This window comes from Anguilla rostrata, chromosome 4 (genome assembly GCF_018555375.3).
Source record: "Anguilla rostrata isolate EN2019 chromosome 4, ASM1855537v3, whole genome shotgun sequence".
NCBI classification, from domain to species: Eukaryota; Metazoa; Chordata; class Actinopteri; order Anguilliformes; family Anguillidae; genus Anguilla; species Anguilla rostrata.
The window spans coordinates 46492366-46510342 of NC_057936.1; the positions used below are offsets into that span (position 1 = coordinate 46492366).

Genomic DNA, 17977 nt, shown 5'->3' on the forward strand with positions numbered 1-17977 from the left:
TAGAAGTATACTGAGGAAATACGGGGTAGAACTGCACGCGTGTTCACTAATCCGGCAATAAACCAGCGTGCACATCTGAAATGATTTTGTAATTGCACTCACTTCTCAAAGAATTGTATGTGTAAGAATGTTGAAAGATATAGGCTACATCTCTGATGGCACTTAAATTGGGTGTAATTGCTATCTTTCTTTTTGTTCTTGTATTAAACACCGACTGTCGTGTGTGAAGTACGCACTCTGGGGGCCGATATTGTTGTTGACGCTGTGATGATGTGGCATCTTTACCATACTGCTATCAGTGTGACTGTAGCCCTGCCTTCAGTGTGTGTTCTGTGAAACACTCACTTCTCCGCACTGCCACCATCATAAATGACCAGGGGACCAGTCTTTGGAAAAGGTCAGATTGTTAATTCCATAGTGCCATGATGTGCACATAATATAGCACTGTCGTATGATATACGTTATGATAAATGTGTATTAGCTGTGGCCTGCTTTGAACTCAAGCATCACAATAGATAGCATTCAACGGAAAAAAACTGGCATCGTTGGGAAATGAGGGAAGTTTAAATAAGCTGTTGAAATGTTGTACTTCATCGCTAGCATTCTGCTCTCTGGCTTTGCTGGTTCTGCACTGAAAAGACCTTCCCACAGCCTCTGAGTGGACTGACTGTAGTCCAGCGGATTACGGAGGAATGGGAGGCGCTGCCTGAGCGCGTCGCTGAGATGAGGCGATTTTTAAACGTCATCGTTCCGGTTCGGCGTTTTTCGCTCTCGGTCTCGCTCGTTCCAGAAAGCCGCTTACGCCGCAGCCTACGCGAAATGTCACCCCCGCGCCAAGAAGGCCGAGATTCGTTTAGAGCCATCCCGCGGATCCCGCCTGAATGTTTCTGCCATTTTTAATCGCCAGATTTGTTTCTAAACCACCGGGATCAACGGAGGCACGACTTGAACGCCGTGATTTAATATCTCCGGCATTCTGGGTATTTGTGTGGGCATAAATGATTCAGCCCCGAATTCTGCACGTTGCCTGCGTGAACACGTTTTTTCCTTTTCTTGGAAATGCATCGTCATCTTTCTTCTTGCTGCCATTTCACCACGGCGTCCCGCAGCGAGGGATGCTGGGAAGCCGGGCGTCCGTGCGCAGGGAGACGCGCCTGCAGATGGCGCTGTTGCCGAGCGCGCGAGCTGCGTTTCGGTTCGCCTCTTCTCCCCGGGCCGGCCTCTCCGGCTGGCCGTCGCAGACGCCCCAGACTCCTTTGTCCAGGAGCTCGTTTGGGAGGAGGAGGTGTCTTCGGAGCCCCCCCCCCCCTCGGCCCTTTTGTCTGCGCGCCTGAATGGAGCAGCGGAGCAGCCGGACCAGCAGCGCGCGGGACCTGCGCCGCGTGTGAAAGAGGGCCCTCTATTTGCTTTTCTCACGAAACGGGCCGCACTTCATCATAACACACCGACTGGAGTGGATGTGCATTCCACAGCGGGCCGGCCCGCAGTCCTCATCACGGGCTTTCCTGTGTTTTTTTTTTTTGGTTTCTTTTTTTATATTGCCGTTTTATTTACGTTGTCTAATTTGGGGGAAAAAATCTCATTTTAATGAATCATCAGAAATCTTTCAAGGAAGTAGTAATTACCCTTGTAGATTTGAGATTTGATTAAAAAAAAATTAAAAAAAACATTTCTTGCCTGGTTTTCACACTTGGGTATGTGATGCTTGTCTGTGATGATGTCACTCTTTCCTCTCTTCTGCTGGGTAAAAGAACAGCCGCTGATAGCTGATCACATTATGAGCAGTTCAGTTTTACAGGCTCTCCGTGCTTCATCTGTGCCTGCTGTGCACCCTCACAGCACCCAGGTCTGTTGGGGTGCGCCTCCATAGCAGGAGGCGCAGTGGGCTCTTCCTCCCAGACCAGCCCTCCTGCCGCGGCACGGCGGCGGTTGGGAAACGCTCGCCCTGTCCGTGTGCGTTTGTCGGAAGCTGAATGGCGGAGGAGCTCGCTTCCGTCCGGCCTTTTCTGAGCTCCGGCCAGGACTTTGACACGGCACACGGGGATGTGACTCTGTTGAGCATCATTTTTAAAATGGCAGTACGGCAGTCTGTGGTGGCTTGTTGCGCGTTTCGGCAGGGACTGGCTGCACTTTTAACACGGTCCGCGCAACGGCACGGCTCTGACTGTCCTAAAAACGCTTCCATCAATCTCCATCATTCCTGGATGAAGAGAAGTGATTATGGTGGGAGGAGATGTCCTGCTGAGCAAACCCTGTCGTGTTACTAAGATACTTCCTTTGTCGGTAGACCACAATAGCCTGGATATTTATTTCAAATCTGCTGCACACGTAGACATGTTTCCCAGGCTTTTCTCAGGGGTGGGGACAAGTATATAAAGTGATGTTTACATACCTTGATAAAGGTCAAAATGTCTCTGCAAACCTCGCTCTGAATTCTCATTACCATAGAAACATATTACTTTGCTAAGAATTTTTGTAAGAGCTGTGTTTTGGATTTTCTTTTTCTCCTTTGAAATGGTGTGGACTGGAGTAAAATCTCAAGTGAGGAATATGTTTTTATTTTTTCAGAATTGCTGCAGTATCATTTAGGAGTGTTCTTTTTTTAAATTTTTTTTTAATTTTTTTACATTTTTGAGTCATTGTGTAATGCCAATGTTTGTAATTCATGGAAAATGAGCTCCAGTTATGTTTTGGAGTATATTTTCGGAAACTGATGCATTTTGAAAAAAATTGGCTTTTAAACTATTCCTGTAAATTCAAATTAATGTTTATCAAGGAGACATTCATTTGAATGTTTTGGCAGGTTAAGTGAAAGCATTGTGTTAATTTCTGTGTTTAGTTATATTTATTTAAAATGAAGGACAGACATCTGATATTATACTAATTCAACCTTCTCAGCAAAATTTTCAGCACACCTTTTCAGCAGTGCATTTATATATAACATTTAAACTAGTCTGTGACTCACATTGGTGTTTGATTTGCACAAGATGATTAAATCGGTCAACCTTATGGGCTAGGTGATTTTTTTTCCCTGTTCTGTCATTCTGTACATCACACTGGATACAATACAGTTTGGATTGCAGGCCAGTTAGACAGTACGGTTATACAAACTTTAAGATACAAGCACGTGCTGTTCTGCTTCTCTCTATTTTGTAGGCCAGCTTGTTATGCTTTATTTAATTGAATTCCCCAGTGGTGTGATAGCCCAGGCCCATATAGCTGCTGCATGGTGTAGAGCAGCATGCACATATGTCTGGAGCACACACAGTCTGCCCCATGGGCAGGAGGACTGTGCCTATTCCTCAGCTGGCCCAGGCTGGAGGGGTATATCCCTCCAAGTATAACCCTCACTCTGGGGCGGGGCTGCAGCCAGTTACGCATTGTCCAATGGGAGGCCTGGTCACACGTGGCACTGGGCCCTGGCAAGATTGGGCCCGGTCAGTATGGGTCCGGTCAGTATTGGGGCCGTTCGGTATGGGCCCGTTCAGTATGGGCCCAGTCAGCATTGGGTCCAGTCAGCATTGCGCCCGGTCAGTATTGGGGCCGGTCAGTATGGGCCCGTTCAGTATGGGCCCGGTCAGTATTGGGGCCGTTCGGTATGGGGCCGTTCAGTATGGGCCCGGTCAGTATTGGGGCCGTTCGGTATGGGGCCGTTCAGTATGGGCCCGGTCAGTATTGGGGCCGTTCGGTATGGGGCCGTTCAGTATGGGCCCGGTCAGTATTGGGGCCGTTCGGTATGGGGCCGTTCAGTATTGGGGCCGTTCAGTATTGGGGCCGTTCAGTATTGGGGCCGTTCAGTATTGGGGCCGTTCAGTATTGGGGCCGTCAGTATTGGCCCGGTCAGTATTGGGCCGTCAGTATTGGGCCGTCGTATGGGGTCGTTCAGTGTGGCCCTGGTCAGTATTGGGCCCGTCAGTATGGGCCCGTTCAGTATTGGGTGTTTCAGTATTGGGGCCGTTCAGTATGGGCCGTTCAGTATTGGGGCCGTTCAGTATTGGGCCCGTTCAGTATTGGGGCCGTTCAGTATGGGCCCGGTCAGTATTGGGGCCGTTCGGTATTGGGCCCGTTCAGTATTGGGGCCGTTCAGTATTGGGCCCGTTCAGTATTGGGGCCGTTCAGTATGGGCCCGGTCAGTATTGGGGCCGTTCGGTATGGGGCCGTTCAGTATTGGGCCCGGTCAGCATTGGGCCGGTTGGTATTGGGGCCGTTCAGTATTGGGCCCGGTCAGTATTGGGCCGGTCGGTATTGGGCCCGTTTAGTATGGGCCCGGTCAGTATTGGGCCGGTCGGTATTGGGCCCGTTTAGTATGGGCCCGGTCAGCATTGGGCCCGGTCAGGATTGCGCCCAGTCAGTATGGGTCCAGTCAGCATTGCGCCCGTTCAGTATGGGCCCGGTCAGGATTGGGCCGGTCAGTCTTGGGCCCGTTCAGTATGGGCCCAGTCAGGATTGGGCCGGTCAGTCTTGGGCCCGTTCAGTATGGGCCCGGTCAGGATTGGACTCGGTCAAGATTGGGCCCAGTCAGTATTGCGCCCGGTCAGTATTGGGGCCGGTCAGTATGGGCCCAGTCAGTATAGGGCCCAGTCAGCATTGGGTCCGGTCAGGATTCGGCCGGTCAGTAGGGCCCGGTCAGGGTTGGACCTGGTCAGTATGAGTCTGGTCAGCATTGGGCTCGGTCAGTATGGGTCTGAGTCAGTGTGGAACTTCACTGCGCCCAAGACCAGCGCTTAAGCTGGCTCCAGCACTTGGGAAATCCCTTTTTGCTGATGCAAATGGTTGCTCAGTGGTGTCAGTGTAAGAACATAGAAGAACGCAAACGGCCAGCGCTCTCTAGAATACTCTAAAGCTATAAGAATTTACTCCATAGATGCACAAAGCAACATAACAACTTCGTGCCCGTTTAGCCCACAGAGGAAGGCTGTTGCCGAAACGTTTGTACTCATTTGTGTTTCGTGCATCTATGGAATAAATTCTTATAGTTTTTGAGTATTCTGCTGTCCATTGGTGTTCTACTATTATCTTGTGGTGTTCAGCACCCAATATTAGTTAATAGTTTTGAGTTGAGCATGTTTCATTCTCAATTGATTCTGTAATGTTAAAACATAGCCTAAGTCTGAGGACGCAAATGTACGTTTCCAACTTTTGACAAATCTTTTCTCCAACCCGGATGAAAGATTATGAGCAGGTTTGTAGTTCTTACATTTATTTTGATCTCTATTTGACTTTGTCATTTAAGGGCTTCTTGAGCTGTTTTGTAAGAGTCAGGCATATAGCCCTTGGAAAGCGTGAGAATATTACGCAACAGACGTGTATTAAATCATGCAGTCATGAATGCTTCAGTTTGTTTGGACTGATCCATCAAAGACCAGAACTCCATGTGCTTTCTTTGGTCCGGTGGAGGGAGAGAGATTGCTGTGAATCACGATGTGATAATAAAATACACATTAATTCTCTGCATGCGTTTGTCTTCTCATCTCATAAATTTTATATCGGTGAAATGAATAAAACCTGTACCAGTAAGTGTGGGGTGAAAAACAAGTGGATCTAGTGTCTCTCTATCAGTGGAGCAGCAAGCATGCAGGAGTTTGGGTTTAACGCTGTTAGCCTCAGTATGCTTAGTAAAGTAAGATGGTCTGTTTTCATATTGCCCAAGTCAGGAATAAGAGCTGAGGTTCTCTCTGCTAGCGCAGAGGTCTAGGCATTACTATTTAAGCAGACATGTTTGCACATTGTACCAGCATGAGAGCCTCTTGGGACTCTTTTTCTTTCTTTAAGTGGAGCAGTGTTGCACTGTAGACTTGCATTATTGTTAACAAGTAGGTCTACTGTGCCAGACAGGTAATGAACTGGGGGTGCTTCTAGAAAACTCTTCGCAGTGGAAGAGTTAACTGAATGGCAGTGGAAGGGAGAATATTTTAGTGCTGATATTCCAGATGTGATTGGGCAGAGGAGGATAATGAGGAAGAGATGTTAAGTTTTGGAAATCTAGGCCATGTGAATTAAGTAGGTCTAGTGTTTGGTGGTGAATATTAGTTACTACTATTGGGCTATATTTTACATAAAATGGTCTGAATAAAATGTGGTAATTGAAAGCTAGGCTGGAATCTGTCTGTCTAGATCAGGGTGGAGCTGCAGAGAACCCTTAAAGCCTATCTTGCGTGTGTAGTCCAGATACACTCTGAGAAAAGTTCCAGTTCTCTATAAATGTTATTTTGGTGGAACCACAGCAGGTGGTCTGCTTGTGGTTCAGGGAGCATAATCCAACAGAAGTTTCTGTCTCTTCTGTATGTGCTGGATGTCGGACTGCATCTGGTTACATTTTCTCGGTTCTCATTTATTTTAATTTATTTGAACGGAATTGTTTTTTATAACCAGCTGCTCCCTAGTCCCTTAAGAGACATAAAGACAGTATCTGCTGACTTTAGACAACTTCTTGCTAATAACAAGCACATTTTTAATGGCGATGCTCAGTATTTCTATTTCCCTGACTTGCAGAGCCAAACCCAACAGCCCAGAGTGGGCAAGAGCTTCCTGTAGTGAGCCTTTCCAGCTTTCCTTTCCCTTCAGGGATCCTATGCAATCCACCAAGACATCTGCTTTACCTGACAGCGTAGAGATGAGAATAAAAAAAGCCATTTGAAATGATTGTCAGATTCAAAGTGGGCGGAGTCTCTGCTCAGCAGAATGCATCAGAGGCGGGGCATTCTGCTGGAGGGGGCGTACCTTGAGGAGTAATGCTACCACTCATGTGACGTGTGATATTAGGCTGTGACTGCACATCTATGGTAGTCCCAGTTACTGAGATCTGTTACCTGCTAAACTTGGGCCCCCTGGCTAATTGTGGACCCCTTGCCTTCTTGCCTAGTTGACTGGTGGGTGGTGAAACCACTGGGCCTTGTCTGTTTGTCTTAAAGGAACAAATCTGTCTGGCTTTTGGTCGATTGGAGACATAAGCAGGCCTGAATGAAGAGTTAAATTATAACAGATGTGAACAATCACTGTATTATCAATTGTTGCCACAGAAAAAGAAAAAAAAGCATACTTCCCAACAGACGCTGGCAGGCTGTCGGGAAGTCATCATCGATCATAAAGATGTTGCACCGTGTTTGAAACGTGAGAAAGCTTCTTTCCGAGTTTGTCACAGTGAGGGATGAGGTGTCGTGAGTGAAGTTAATGCAGAAATGGTATTCCATATCGGATGATATTGCAGACTTTTCCCCCCTCTTGTAACGTGCCGTGACGTTATCTTGTAAAAATGCGAGTTCGGGCATGCCTGAGTCTGGAAGTGTTGTTCTGTGAATGTTATGTTTGAGGCTGCTGTTCTGACAGTGGTCTTCTTGTGACTAGTTTTCATTCGGTTTCGTAGACAGTGAACATACTGTTCCCCTTATAGAACTACTGTAATTCAGGATTACAAAAGTCGTCTTTTGAGGAAACGTGGTTACAAGCGCTTTTTCTTTGATGACTTATCAGCCTGACACCCATCAGTAATTAGAGGAGGCTGCAGGCCTGTTTGCTCTAAGGGGGGGAAACTTCAAAAGTCCCGAAGCCACGTTCTTGCCGTAAATCCTCTAGGTTTCTACCGTGACGGTGGCTCGGAAACGTCCGCTGGTTTAGGATTTGAAGGATTTACGTTGGGAGACGGAGGGGGGGGGAAAAGCAGGTTAGTAGAGCAGGATTTTTACGGCGACGTTCAGCAGAGGCATCGGCGGCTGTGAGGAGGTGGAGCGCGCGGCTCCCCCCCCCCCCCCCGTCTCACGCGTGGTTCGTTCCGGCGCTTTATGGGGGCCGGGCGGCCCTGCTTTCTGTCTCGGACACGGCGAGCGGGGCCTCGGCTGAAGGGCCCTCTAATAAGCCGGCCTGGCATGTGGCGCGCCGCGCGCGCTGAGGTGAGCGCGGGGCCCTCCCGCGGGGGGCTCGGGCCCCGCTCCCGCCTGCCGCAGGAGGGATGAGCAGGCGGCTGATGCCCTGTCTGCGCGCTGACCTGCCGCTGATTAATGGTGCTAAAAGCTCCAGAGCACTGAGTACTGAGGATCTCTCTCTCTCTCTCTCTCTCTCTCTCTCTCTCTCTCTCTCTCTCTCTCACACACACACACACTCGGACTCTCTCTCTCTCTCTTTCACACTCTCTCTCACACTCGGACTCTCTCTCTCTCTCTCTCTCTCTCTCCACACACACACTCGGACTCTCTCTCTCTCTCTAGCCTCTCTACACCCTCGGACTCTCTCTCTCTCTCTCTCTCTCTCACACACACACACGGACTCTCTCTCTCTCTCTCACACACACACACTCCTCTCTCTCTTTCACACTCTCTCACACTCAGACTCTCTCGCTCCCTCTCTCTCTCTCTCTCTCTCTCTCTCTCTCACACACACACACACACGGACTCTCTCTCTCTCTCTCACACACACACTCGGACTCTCTCTCTTTCACACTCTCTCACACTCAGACTCTCTCTCTCACTCGCTCACTTGCTCTCTTGCTCCCTCTCTCTCCATTCAATAATGCCGTATTGGCATAACTGTATATTAACAATATTGTCAAAGCAATTCTCAAACAAATAACGATGACACATTAGATATATAATTCAGAATAAAAACTACTAACAATACAGATAACGGAGATGGTGCCTCTGTCTCTTTCTCTCATGCTCTCTCTCCCTCTTTGTCTCTTTGTATCTCAGTCTCTCTGTGTCTCTCTCCCTCCCTGTCTCTCTCTTTCTCCGTTTCTCTCTACCCTCTCACCCGGTCTTCCTCTCTTTTAACCTCCGCTCCTTTAGCTCTTGCTCTGCTCCTCCTCCGTCCTGCCCTGGAGCAGTGCAGGGGACAGGACGCTGTAGCGCAGGGACAGGACGCTGTAGCGCAGTGACAGGACGCTGTAGCGCAGTGACAGCCGGCTCAGGGATGCAGAGTATCAGGCTCAGCCAGGATCACCTGCACATTTCTCTCTCTGTGCCCCCCCCAAAGCTTTCTGCATGCTTGCTGATTCACTTATTTTTTATTTTTTGTATTCATGAGATCAGCTTTCAGTGCCCATAGTGCCGCGTGCATTAAACAGCCTGTCCCATCCACGCGGTTCTGTGTTGCGAGGTGTGAGGGATCAACGCTGTGGTTTAACAGGGGCGGGAGTGAGGCTGGAGATCTGGGGGCACCTCGGAGGGCGGTTGTGAGTGAAGGCCTAACCTAACAATCTGATCTCCCCGAGAATTAGCCCTTCTTCCCTGGGTTTGTGGATGGTGAGGGCTGAAGGCTCCAGCTAGCGCTAGGCTCAGCAGCGTTGGGCGGGGGCGGGGGCAGGGGCGGGGGTGGGGGTGGGGGTGGACGTGGGGGTGGGGAGGACAGTGAAAAAGCTTCCCATCCAGATGATGTTAAATATTTTACAACTGCTATATTTAGAGGTCCTCACATTTAGAAGAGCAAGAATAGAAAGTTTTTACAGGCTCCTGGTATACTGTAGCCATGCAGCTCTGTGTGCTGTGCAGTGTGCTCTGTACTCTGTACTCTGTGCTGTACGCTGTGCTGTGTGCTCTGCTGGGCAGTGTGCTCTGTGCTGTGTTCTGTGCGCTCTGTGCTGTGTGCTGTCTTCTGTACTATGTGCTGTGCACTGTTCTGTGCTATGTGCTGTGTTTTCTGTTTAATACTCTTCCTGCTGCTGGGATTTTTATCAGCATGGTTTCGCATTTACAGTGCTCATAAAGGATGTGCACTGCACTTATGGGATGCCCAATTGTGCTTTAGTTATTAGTTATTCTTTGTTTTTATGGATTTATTGGATTAGTACATATCTTTATGTGCTTTGCAGATGTCCATAAATTGCTTTGTATCTTTTAGGTATAGCTAACTAAAAGTGGTTTTAAATGTCATTTTGTTGATATTTTGTTGTATTTATTTTATTATAAAATGCCTTTGCCCGGTTTAATCATACTGCTTGTTTTTTTTGTAGTGCAGTGCCTCCCCCCCATAGCTAATAGGGCGAGTTTCTCGATGACTGCGCCATCCTGCCAAACTGATTACTGATTAAAGTGTCAGCTGCTTAACCTCACCATGCACAGCTCTTCTGCTTAAACTATAATTTACACAGAATTTATGCAGAATAAGAGCAGGAGGAGATGGACAGGACAGGGGGTGATGGACAGGGGAAGAAGAGGTGGACAGAGAGGGAGAGGAGGAGGAAACTTTCTGAAAGTAGCCTGCATGTCTGTTGCCCAGTTCTCTATCATATATGTCGGGTTGTATGTAGAGTGTGTGTGTGTGTGTGTGTGTGTGTGTGTGTATGTGTTTATGTACGAGCGCTCTGTATGCCTGTATGTAGTGCGTGTGTGTGTCTGTGTGTGTGTGTGTGTGTGTGCGTATGTGTTTATGTACGAGCGCTCTGTATGCCCGTATGTAGTGTGTGTGTGTGTCTGTGTGTGTGTGTTTATGTACGAGCGCTCTATGTCCCTATGTAGTGTGTGTGTGTGTGTCTGTGTGTGTGTGTGTGTATGTGTGTGTTTATGTACGAGCGCTCTGTATGCCCATATGTAGTGTGTGTGTGTCTATGCGTGCGTGCGTGCGCGCGTGTGTGTGTGTGTGTGTGTGTGTGTGTGTGTTTATGTACGGACGCTCTGTATGCCCGTATGTGTGTGTGTGTGTGTGTGTCTGTGTCTGTGTGTCTGTCTGTGTGTTTATGTATGAGCGCTCTGTATGCCCGTATGTAGTGTGTGTGTGTCTATGTGTGTGTGTGTGTTTATGTACGGGCGCTCTGTATGCCCGTATGTGTGTGTGTGTGTGTGTCTGTGTGTGCGTGTGTGTGTGTGTTTATGTACGGGCGCTCTGTATGAAACAGGCTTCCTGTGGAAGCAGAGCACTCAGCCTCTCTCAGGCTGCCCGTTCTATTTATAGTCCTGTTTCATGCTGCATCAGGGAGGAGACGTCTGATTGGTCCGTCTCCGCTATGCAAGAGCGCCTTCGTCACCTGAGGAGACGGCCCAGCCGAGCCGGGGGGTGGGACAGGGATCGGGTACACCTGCCGCTCCCCGGCCCGAAGGTGACCCCCTCCCCCTCTTGCCCCCATGAGCTTGGGGCAGGGCGTTGGTACTCTGTCCTCTTATGCTCTGAGCAGTGTGCTCTGTGGGAGTAATAATCTGAACTACTGTTCCTGCTCCAGACTCGAACCGGGGGGGGGGAAAATGGTCTCTCTAAGAGGGTTCCTTCAGCACACTGGGTGAATGTGTGTTTTTAAGGAGGACACAGTACGGTCTACCAGCAGTCTCCTGTAGCGGGCGCAGTGAGACGGGTGTGCGGGGGCAGGAGCGTGCACTCCCTGTGCACTCCCTGTGCACTCCCTGTGCACTCCCTGTGTCTGCTCCACTGAGGGAGTCGCCTCCTCCCACCTCCCTCAGCCTGCGGTCCTCCAGCGCTGTTCCGACAGGCAGAGCGGCGTTAGGCTAGCTTAACATCGAATGCGCCGTGAGGCAGGTAGACAGGCTGATCCCGGGGAGAGGGTGTTTTCCAGCGCGAGCGCCTTCTCTGCGCTCGCATTCGCAGGCACTTTCATGAGCAGGCCAGACGACGGGCGCAGTTCAGACAACGCTGAAGGTGAGATTTGAGGCGCTGGGGGGGGGGGGGGGGGGGCGAGCGTGTGCCGGAACAGCTGGGGCTCTGTCAGAAGCGTCTGTGTACGCGCACGTTGTCTGCTGTACCCCAGCCCGCCACAGGAGGGCACTGCAGACTCTGCTGTTCGCGCAGTGCTAGAATATTCTACATGGCGGTGCCTGCAAAAACCATTGTGGGAAGTGGAAAGTAAACGTATTGATTCCTCAGCAGCCAGACCAATTCACTTTAAAAAGGCGGTTGGTGTCGTGAAATTCAAAGTGCAATGTAATACGCTTTTAAAGAAGGGGGAAGAATGTTTGTACAACACCGTTGCCACATTAATCTTGCGGTGCCATCGACAGGTGCAGTCCAGATCAGCCGGCTTACGCACGTGGTAAACAGCCAACATTCGAGCAATTTTACCGTGTGTATATTACTAATATATATCAGCTTACAGACCAGTCATGATTATTCAGGGAACACAAGTGCACTGAATGATTTGGCTCAGCCAGTAAGTGTGAGGGGAAGTGCTGACTCACTATTCAACATTATGGTTAATTAGGGAGGAAGGTGGACATTAGGCTTCTATTTCACTGGGGGGGGGGGGGTTCAAATTGGCGGGCACTGGTGCCATCACAGTGCCACTTGCCCTGTCTGTGTGGAGTACTGGTGTGTCACTGTGGGATACAGTGTGTCACACGTTGCCAGTTTTGCATTTGTTGTATTTGCAAGCTTAATGTGAAATCGAAGAGTGAGTCAGTCAACCAACAAGGTGCAATGCTGATGAGAACATATTAATAATTGTGGCATTTTGGGCTATCTGGTAGGTAAGCAAAGCGATTTCTCGGAAACAGGAGCTGCAGACGGGTGGAAAATGAGAGAGGCAGAGGAGCGCAGCAGAGGGAGGGAGAGAGGGAGAGAGGGAGAGATGCGGACGCGAGGAGAGAGAGGCGTCCTCAGCGGGTGAGAGGACGGGGACGGGCTGTGCGCCTCCTCGCCGCCGAGCAGAGAGATGGTCGTCGGAGTGCGGGCGGGAGGGGGGGGGGGAGGGCGTGCGGGCGAGCGGGCGGGAGGGAGGGAGGGGGGTAGAGTGTCCTGCCGCTCAAAGACAGCACGGAGAGAGGGAGGGGAGGGGAGGGGAGCGGGAGGGAGGGAGGATGTCTGGAAGAGAGGGGGCGCGTCTGATTAAAGCGGCCCTCGCGCTCCATGCAGCCGTCCCGTCCGCGCGCGCGCGCAGGATGACGTCATCGGGTCGATGCGTTCGTCTGCAGTTCAGCGCGTCTATCGATCCGCTGGACCTACGCCAGGACGACTGGCGGACCGAAACGTTAAGGGCATATAAAGATACAGATTATTCTTTCATAGAAGCTGTCAGCCTCAGTCTGCAAGGCTGGGGGGTCAGACACATATTTTTGCATGCGGTTTAGGGTCTGTGCTTGTCTAGGGGGGCAGAAATGCCGCGGCACCTCTTATAACTGTTCACTAGCGAATTAAGAATGGCGAAAGCGGGCCTTTCTCTCTCCAAACGAATGAATTATGTATCATGGCAGTGGTTTACACTTGTTGAGATTTATGTTTGTTGATCTGCTGGTTCAGTTCCCCTCCCATTATCAAATTGGAAATCCTTTTTTTTTTTCTTTTTGTTTTCAAACTTTTAGTTTGAATATTGGGGGGGGTTGAAGTGCATAGACCCTGAGATCTGCAACCCTGTGGGGGGGTCCAGGGGCATGGTTTTTTAAGAATTATATATATGAATTATAAGGGGAAAATACTTCAGACTACTGACTATTATTGCCAGATCACAACCTGAAATCCTCATCTTTATAATATGAATTTATTTTATTTCTATTTTTCTTCATCGTGCTGTATTATTTGTGGGGGGGGTGGTTGTTATTTGGCCTGGTTTGGTGCAGAACTGACTGGAACAAGCATGTGTGCAGTGTTCATACATCTCGTCATTGTCTGCACAGCTGGGCCCCAGAACGCCTTTCGTCCGTGCATCTGTCCGTCCGTCTGTCCGTTTGTCAGTGCGCCCCAGCGGCGTGCGGGACTGTGCAGCGTGCGTTCTGCCTGCCGGCGTGCCTCCCCAGCCCCGCTCTCTCCCGGCACCATTTCATTCTCACCGCCTGCCCTATCTTATTAAGATAAGAGGTCATCTATTCCAGCCCGCGCCAGCACTGGGGGAAATTGCCTCTCCCCCCCTTCCCCGAACGCTGAGGAAACGCTGAGCAGCTCTGACGAGGAGGAGAGATTAGCGCTAGCTCCCGTCTGCGCAGCTGTGACACGAGCGCATTTAGCATGTCGTAATGGCAAACAGATGGGGGAGGCTGCGCTTGCTCACGGGGCGGACCGTAACGCCTCTCGTGCGGTCGGGGGGCTGTGCTGCCGGCGCCGCGCGTGTCAGGCCAGGCTTGTAATTGGCCCATTTCGTGTGAAGAATTGAAGTTTGATTGCGCCGTGCTCGGTTTCGCTGCGTTGTGCTATGCTTTCGCTCAAGCCTTTTTTCCCCGTGCAGTCGAAGAAAAAAAAAACAGCTGAAAACTAACGGTGGATACCCGGAGATCGGGCCAATCAACATGAGCTCCGAACTGTCCGATGCTGCATCGATGAAATCTACTCTTCTCTAATGTGTGATCATGTGAATAATGGATTTAGGAGTTTATAATCAAAGGAAAGAGAGATCGTGATTTGATATTTTTGACAACATAGCAAGATATGTTGGTTTACTCTGTAGGATCTTTCGTGAGTGGGCTGATGTAGCATTGATGGAAGGTTTTTTTTTTTTTGGGGGGGGGGGGGGGGTCCACTCAAAGGACAAAGCTTCAGCATGTACTTGCATGCAAAGTGCACCAGCACAAGTACTAGGAATAAGCCACAGGACCCCGTGATTCACTATGCAAAGGCAGTGAAAGCTGTGTGCATGCCCTCCTCCACTGCAGTACTGCTGGCGGTAAAAGAACGCTCCTCTATGGGGATCAGTACGCATGTGTATTATCCTGTTATTCAGGTGTGATTCTGTTGCCTGGTCTGTTTGTCCAGTGTTCTTCAGCCAGGAGCCTGAGAGATGGCTCTGACTGTACTCTGAAGATGCCGGTCAATATGTCTGGTAAACAGCGGGGCAGTGCTTTCTGTGCTACTGTGTCAGATTAACAAGTTCATATTAAAGTACTTTGCTTAGTCCATTGTTACTCGGTAACAAATATGTTTTGTGGTGGGTCAATGCCCCCCCCCCCCAAGCCAGCTTACCTGCTCTGGTATTTGGGGGTGACTCTCGGTGATGCACACAGGAAGCCGGGGTAACACACGGGGAGGTTGTGGGGGTGGTGTGGGGGGGTTGGTGTACCCGGTGCAGTGCGCTCTCCGTAACTCTGCCTGATGTTCCCGTGTTTCTCCCAGGGCATAAGGGCTCGCGTGTTAGAGACCTTTGTGATGCTCTTCCTGCTGGGGCTGCTCATCCTGGGAATAGTGTGGGTGGCGTCGGCCCTGATCGACAACGATGCGGCCAGTATGGAGTCACTGTACGGTAAGCCTCCTTCGTTCGTCCATCATTACTTCATTTATCATTATGCACATCAGAACTCAACTTGCCATTTAGAATGGGTGATTTTAGCAGATGGCAAATCTTCATGTGCATTTTCACATTGAAAGAAACCATGCACATTGTCAGAGACAGAGTATGCCTGAATGTGTTTTCCCGTTTTATATAGTATATAAAGTGTATATTGTATTTTGTGTGGTGACGTGTATGTGTAATTGCCTAGGTGTACCTGGTGTTCTGCCTGTACATTACAAGACACAGTCATAGTTCAGTTATTTGTGTCCAATCACGTGTTGGATGCTCATGCTGTTGGGTTGTTGCCTTGTGTGTGCATTTGGGGGGGTGCATTTGCATGTTTGAAAGTGCCTGTGAGTGGTAACATGACTTAATCACATGTATATTTCAGACCTCTGGGAGTTCTACCTGCCCTACTTGTATTCCTGTATATCCCTAATGGGAGGATTGCTTCTTCTGAGTAAGTACCCTGTCTTTACTCTGCAGATATGCTCCTGGCATTGATGTTCAGTAGCTACCCAGCTAACACAAAATTTCCTCTCAATGTTGCTGCCGCGTAGTGGTAATGTCATAACACTGACAGAACAGTCCAGCAACATTATAGTAACATTGAGGACATTCTGTTAGCTCGGTAGGCTAGTTTAACGATTGACAAGACCGGTCATGTTGTGCAGGTTTGACTTTGGTGTGTGCTGGATGGACCCAACCACCCATGTGGTGTCATGTTGCTATGCTCTTGACTCCATAGTTCGGTTGGATGTGTATTACATGGATCCATTGTTGCATGTTTTTGAACTACAGTCATTAGGGTTAATTAGATTGCAGTATCCTGTATGCAATATGTGAAGAACAAACATCTAGGAAAAGTCAGTGAATGCGGATTCTGTAGCTTGTTAGTAACTAAATGAAAAAAATCCTAAACTCAGAAATATCTCAGTATGGGTCAAATGAGGCTTCTAGTGTTAAAAAGGTGGTCTACAGTACTTTGTGGCTTATAGTGTTTACATTAGAGTAGATTTGGGTGTGTTGTATATTGTAGTGTAGTGTAAATCAGATTTTCTTTTGAATTGCAGTATGTTTCTTTTTCTTGCTGTGTCATGTTACAGTATTAACAATCGAGGAGATTTGGGTGTCGCTTGTATTGTATTGGGATGGCGATCCACCATTTCATGTTATTTATAGCACTGACATAATAATAGATTGGGGTTCAGTCTATGTCGCATTGATCTGGCCATCCACTGTTTCATATCATTGCAATAGTGTAGCTATAAGCCATATTGGAGTTTATTTTGAGACTGATTATTTTTAATATGTCAGAGAGTATTTTACGACTGATTATTTTTGATATATTGGAGTGTATTTTGAGATGGAATATTTTGAATATATTACTGTGTATTTTGAGATGGAACATTTTGAATATATTGCAGTGTATTTTGAGGCTGATTATGTCTAATACATTGCAGTGTATTTTGAGACAGGTTATTTTTAATACCGCGGGTGGCTGACCTACTCGTTCCTCTCTGCAGTGTGCACGCCGGTGGGGCTGTCGCGGATGTTCACGGTCATGGGCCAGTTAATAGTGAAGCCGACGGTAAGTACAGGATGACCGCATGTCCCAGAGCGCTCCAGCTCCTCACCATCACCACCTCGCCTCGGTGTCAGTCGAATAATGCACAATGCCACATATCTACACAACGAGGAGGTTGTGTTGTCACGTGAAACACAAAGCCATATGTTCCACAATAGTGCCCTTTGTACCTTCTTAGCAAAGTCGGAGGCAGGCACCTGTGGTACAGGGCCCTGTCCTGGAAGTAGCGTTTGCCCACATGCATTATCCAGGCCCAGAAAAGCTGCTTTTGTCTGAGTGCTGAAGAGATCAGATCCGAGTGTGATAATGCGACAGGAGGATGAGCTTTTATAGCATGTGCATTATCTGTGACAAGGGGACAGCGTGGGGCTTAGGAGCACATGCTCCGAAAAACGCACGCTGTAACCGTTTGCCAGAAATACGTACCTCACCCCCCCCCCCCAGCACCTCCCGGTCAGAGAGGCATCAGAGAGTTTTAGGGATAACTCATTCCCCTGTCACTGCTGGTTTGGCTGCTGGCACAGGTTGAGGGCCACCGCGGGTAGGTCATTAGTCTGTTTCATTTGCCACTGTACAGGCCTGCTGCCCGCTCTGTAATTATGTGCCATTTCATTTTACAGATCCTGGAAGACCTGGATGAACAAATTTACTGCGTCCATTTGCAAGAGGAAGCCCTTCAGAGGAGATTAAATGGTATGTCAGTGTGACTGTGGGCCCACATTACTGAGCGGGATGGAACCGGCGAACAAATCGCCTCCTCCTCCTCCTCCTCCTCCTCCTCGTGCTCCTCGTCCTCCTCCTCCTTGTGCTCCTCGTCCTCCTCCCCGCCTCATCTTTGGGGAGTTGTCCCCGTTTCTCGCGGCCGCAGACGCCGGCCCCTGTCTGATCGAAGGCGGACGGCGGCCGATAAACGGGAGAGGAGTGAAAAAGGTGCCGCTCCCGGCTCCTCTCCTGAAGGCTGTAGGGCTTCCGTCTGATGCGTTGACTGCCCTGGCGGGGACCAATCGATCCTAATAAAGCAGGCAGATAAGGGGCGGGGCCTGGAGCAAACGCTCACCCTCAGGCCTGCGCTCTTCAGCGCTGGAAACTCACTGGCCGTGCAGACAGTCACAGGATGTGACAGAGCCTGACCTCGCTGGCTCACCTGTGCCAGCTGATTACACTGGAAATATGCATAAATGCAACATGTCATTGAGATATTGCAACTCTTCAAAAATGTGTGTGGAAAAATATGCCAGTTATTGCCGCTTTGAGATCCTGCGGTA

General features: G+C 49.3%; 1 protein-coding gene across 1 annotated transcript in view; it reads left to right on the forward strand.

Annotated features, from left to right (window-relative positions):
• The window catches only part of lmbr1 (limb development membrane protein 1), a 50311-nt gene that overhangs the window by 12346 nt on the left and 19988 nt on the right, over positions 1-17977 (forward strand). The window contains exons 6-9 of the mRNA XM_064332779.1: positions 14968-15094; positions 15516-15584; positions 16651-16715; positions 17333-17405. Coding sequence (XP_064188849.1) covers positions 14968-15094; positions 15516-15584; positions 16651-16715; positions 17333-17405 — 334 coding nt within the window. The remainder of the gene's footprint in view (positions 1-14967; positions 15095-15515; positions 15585-16650; positions 16716-17332; positions 17406-17977) is intronic.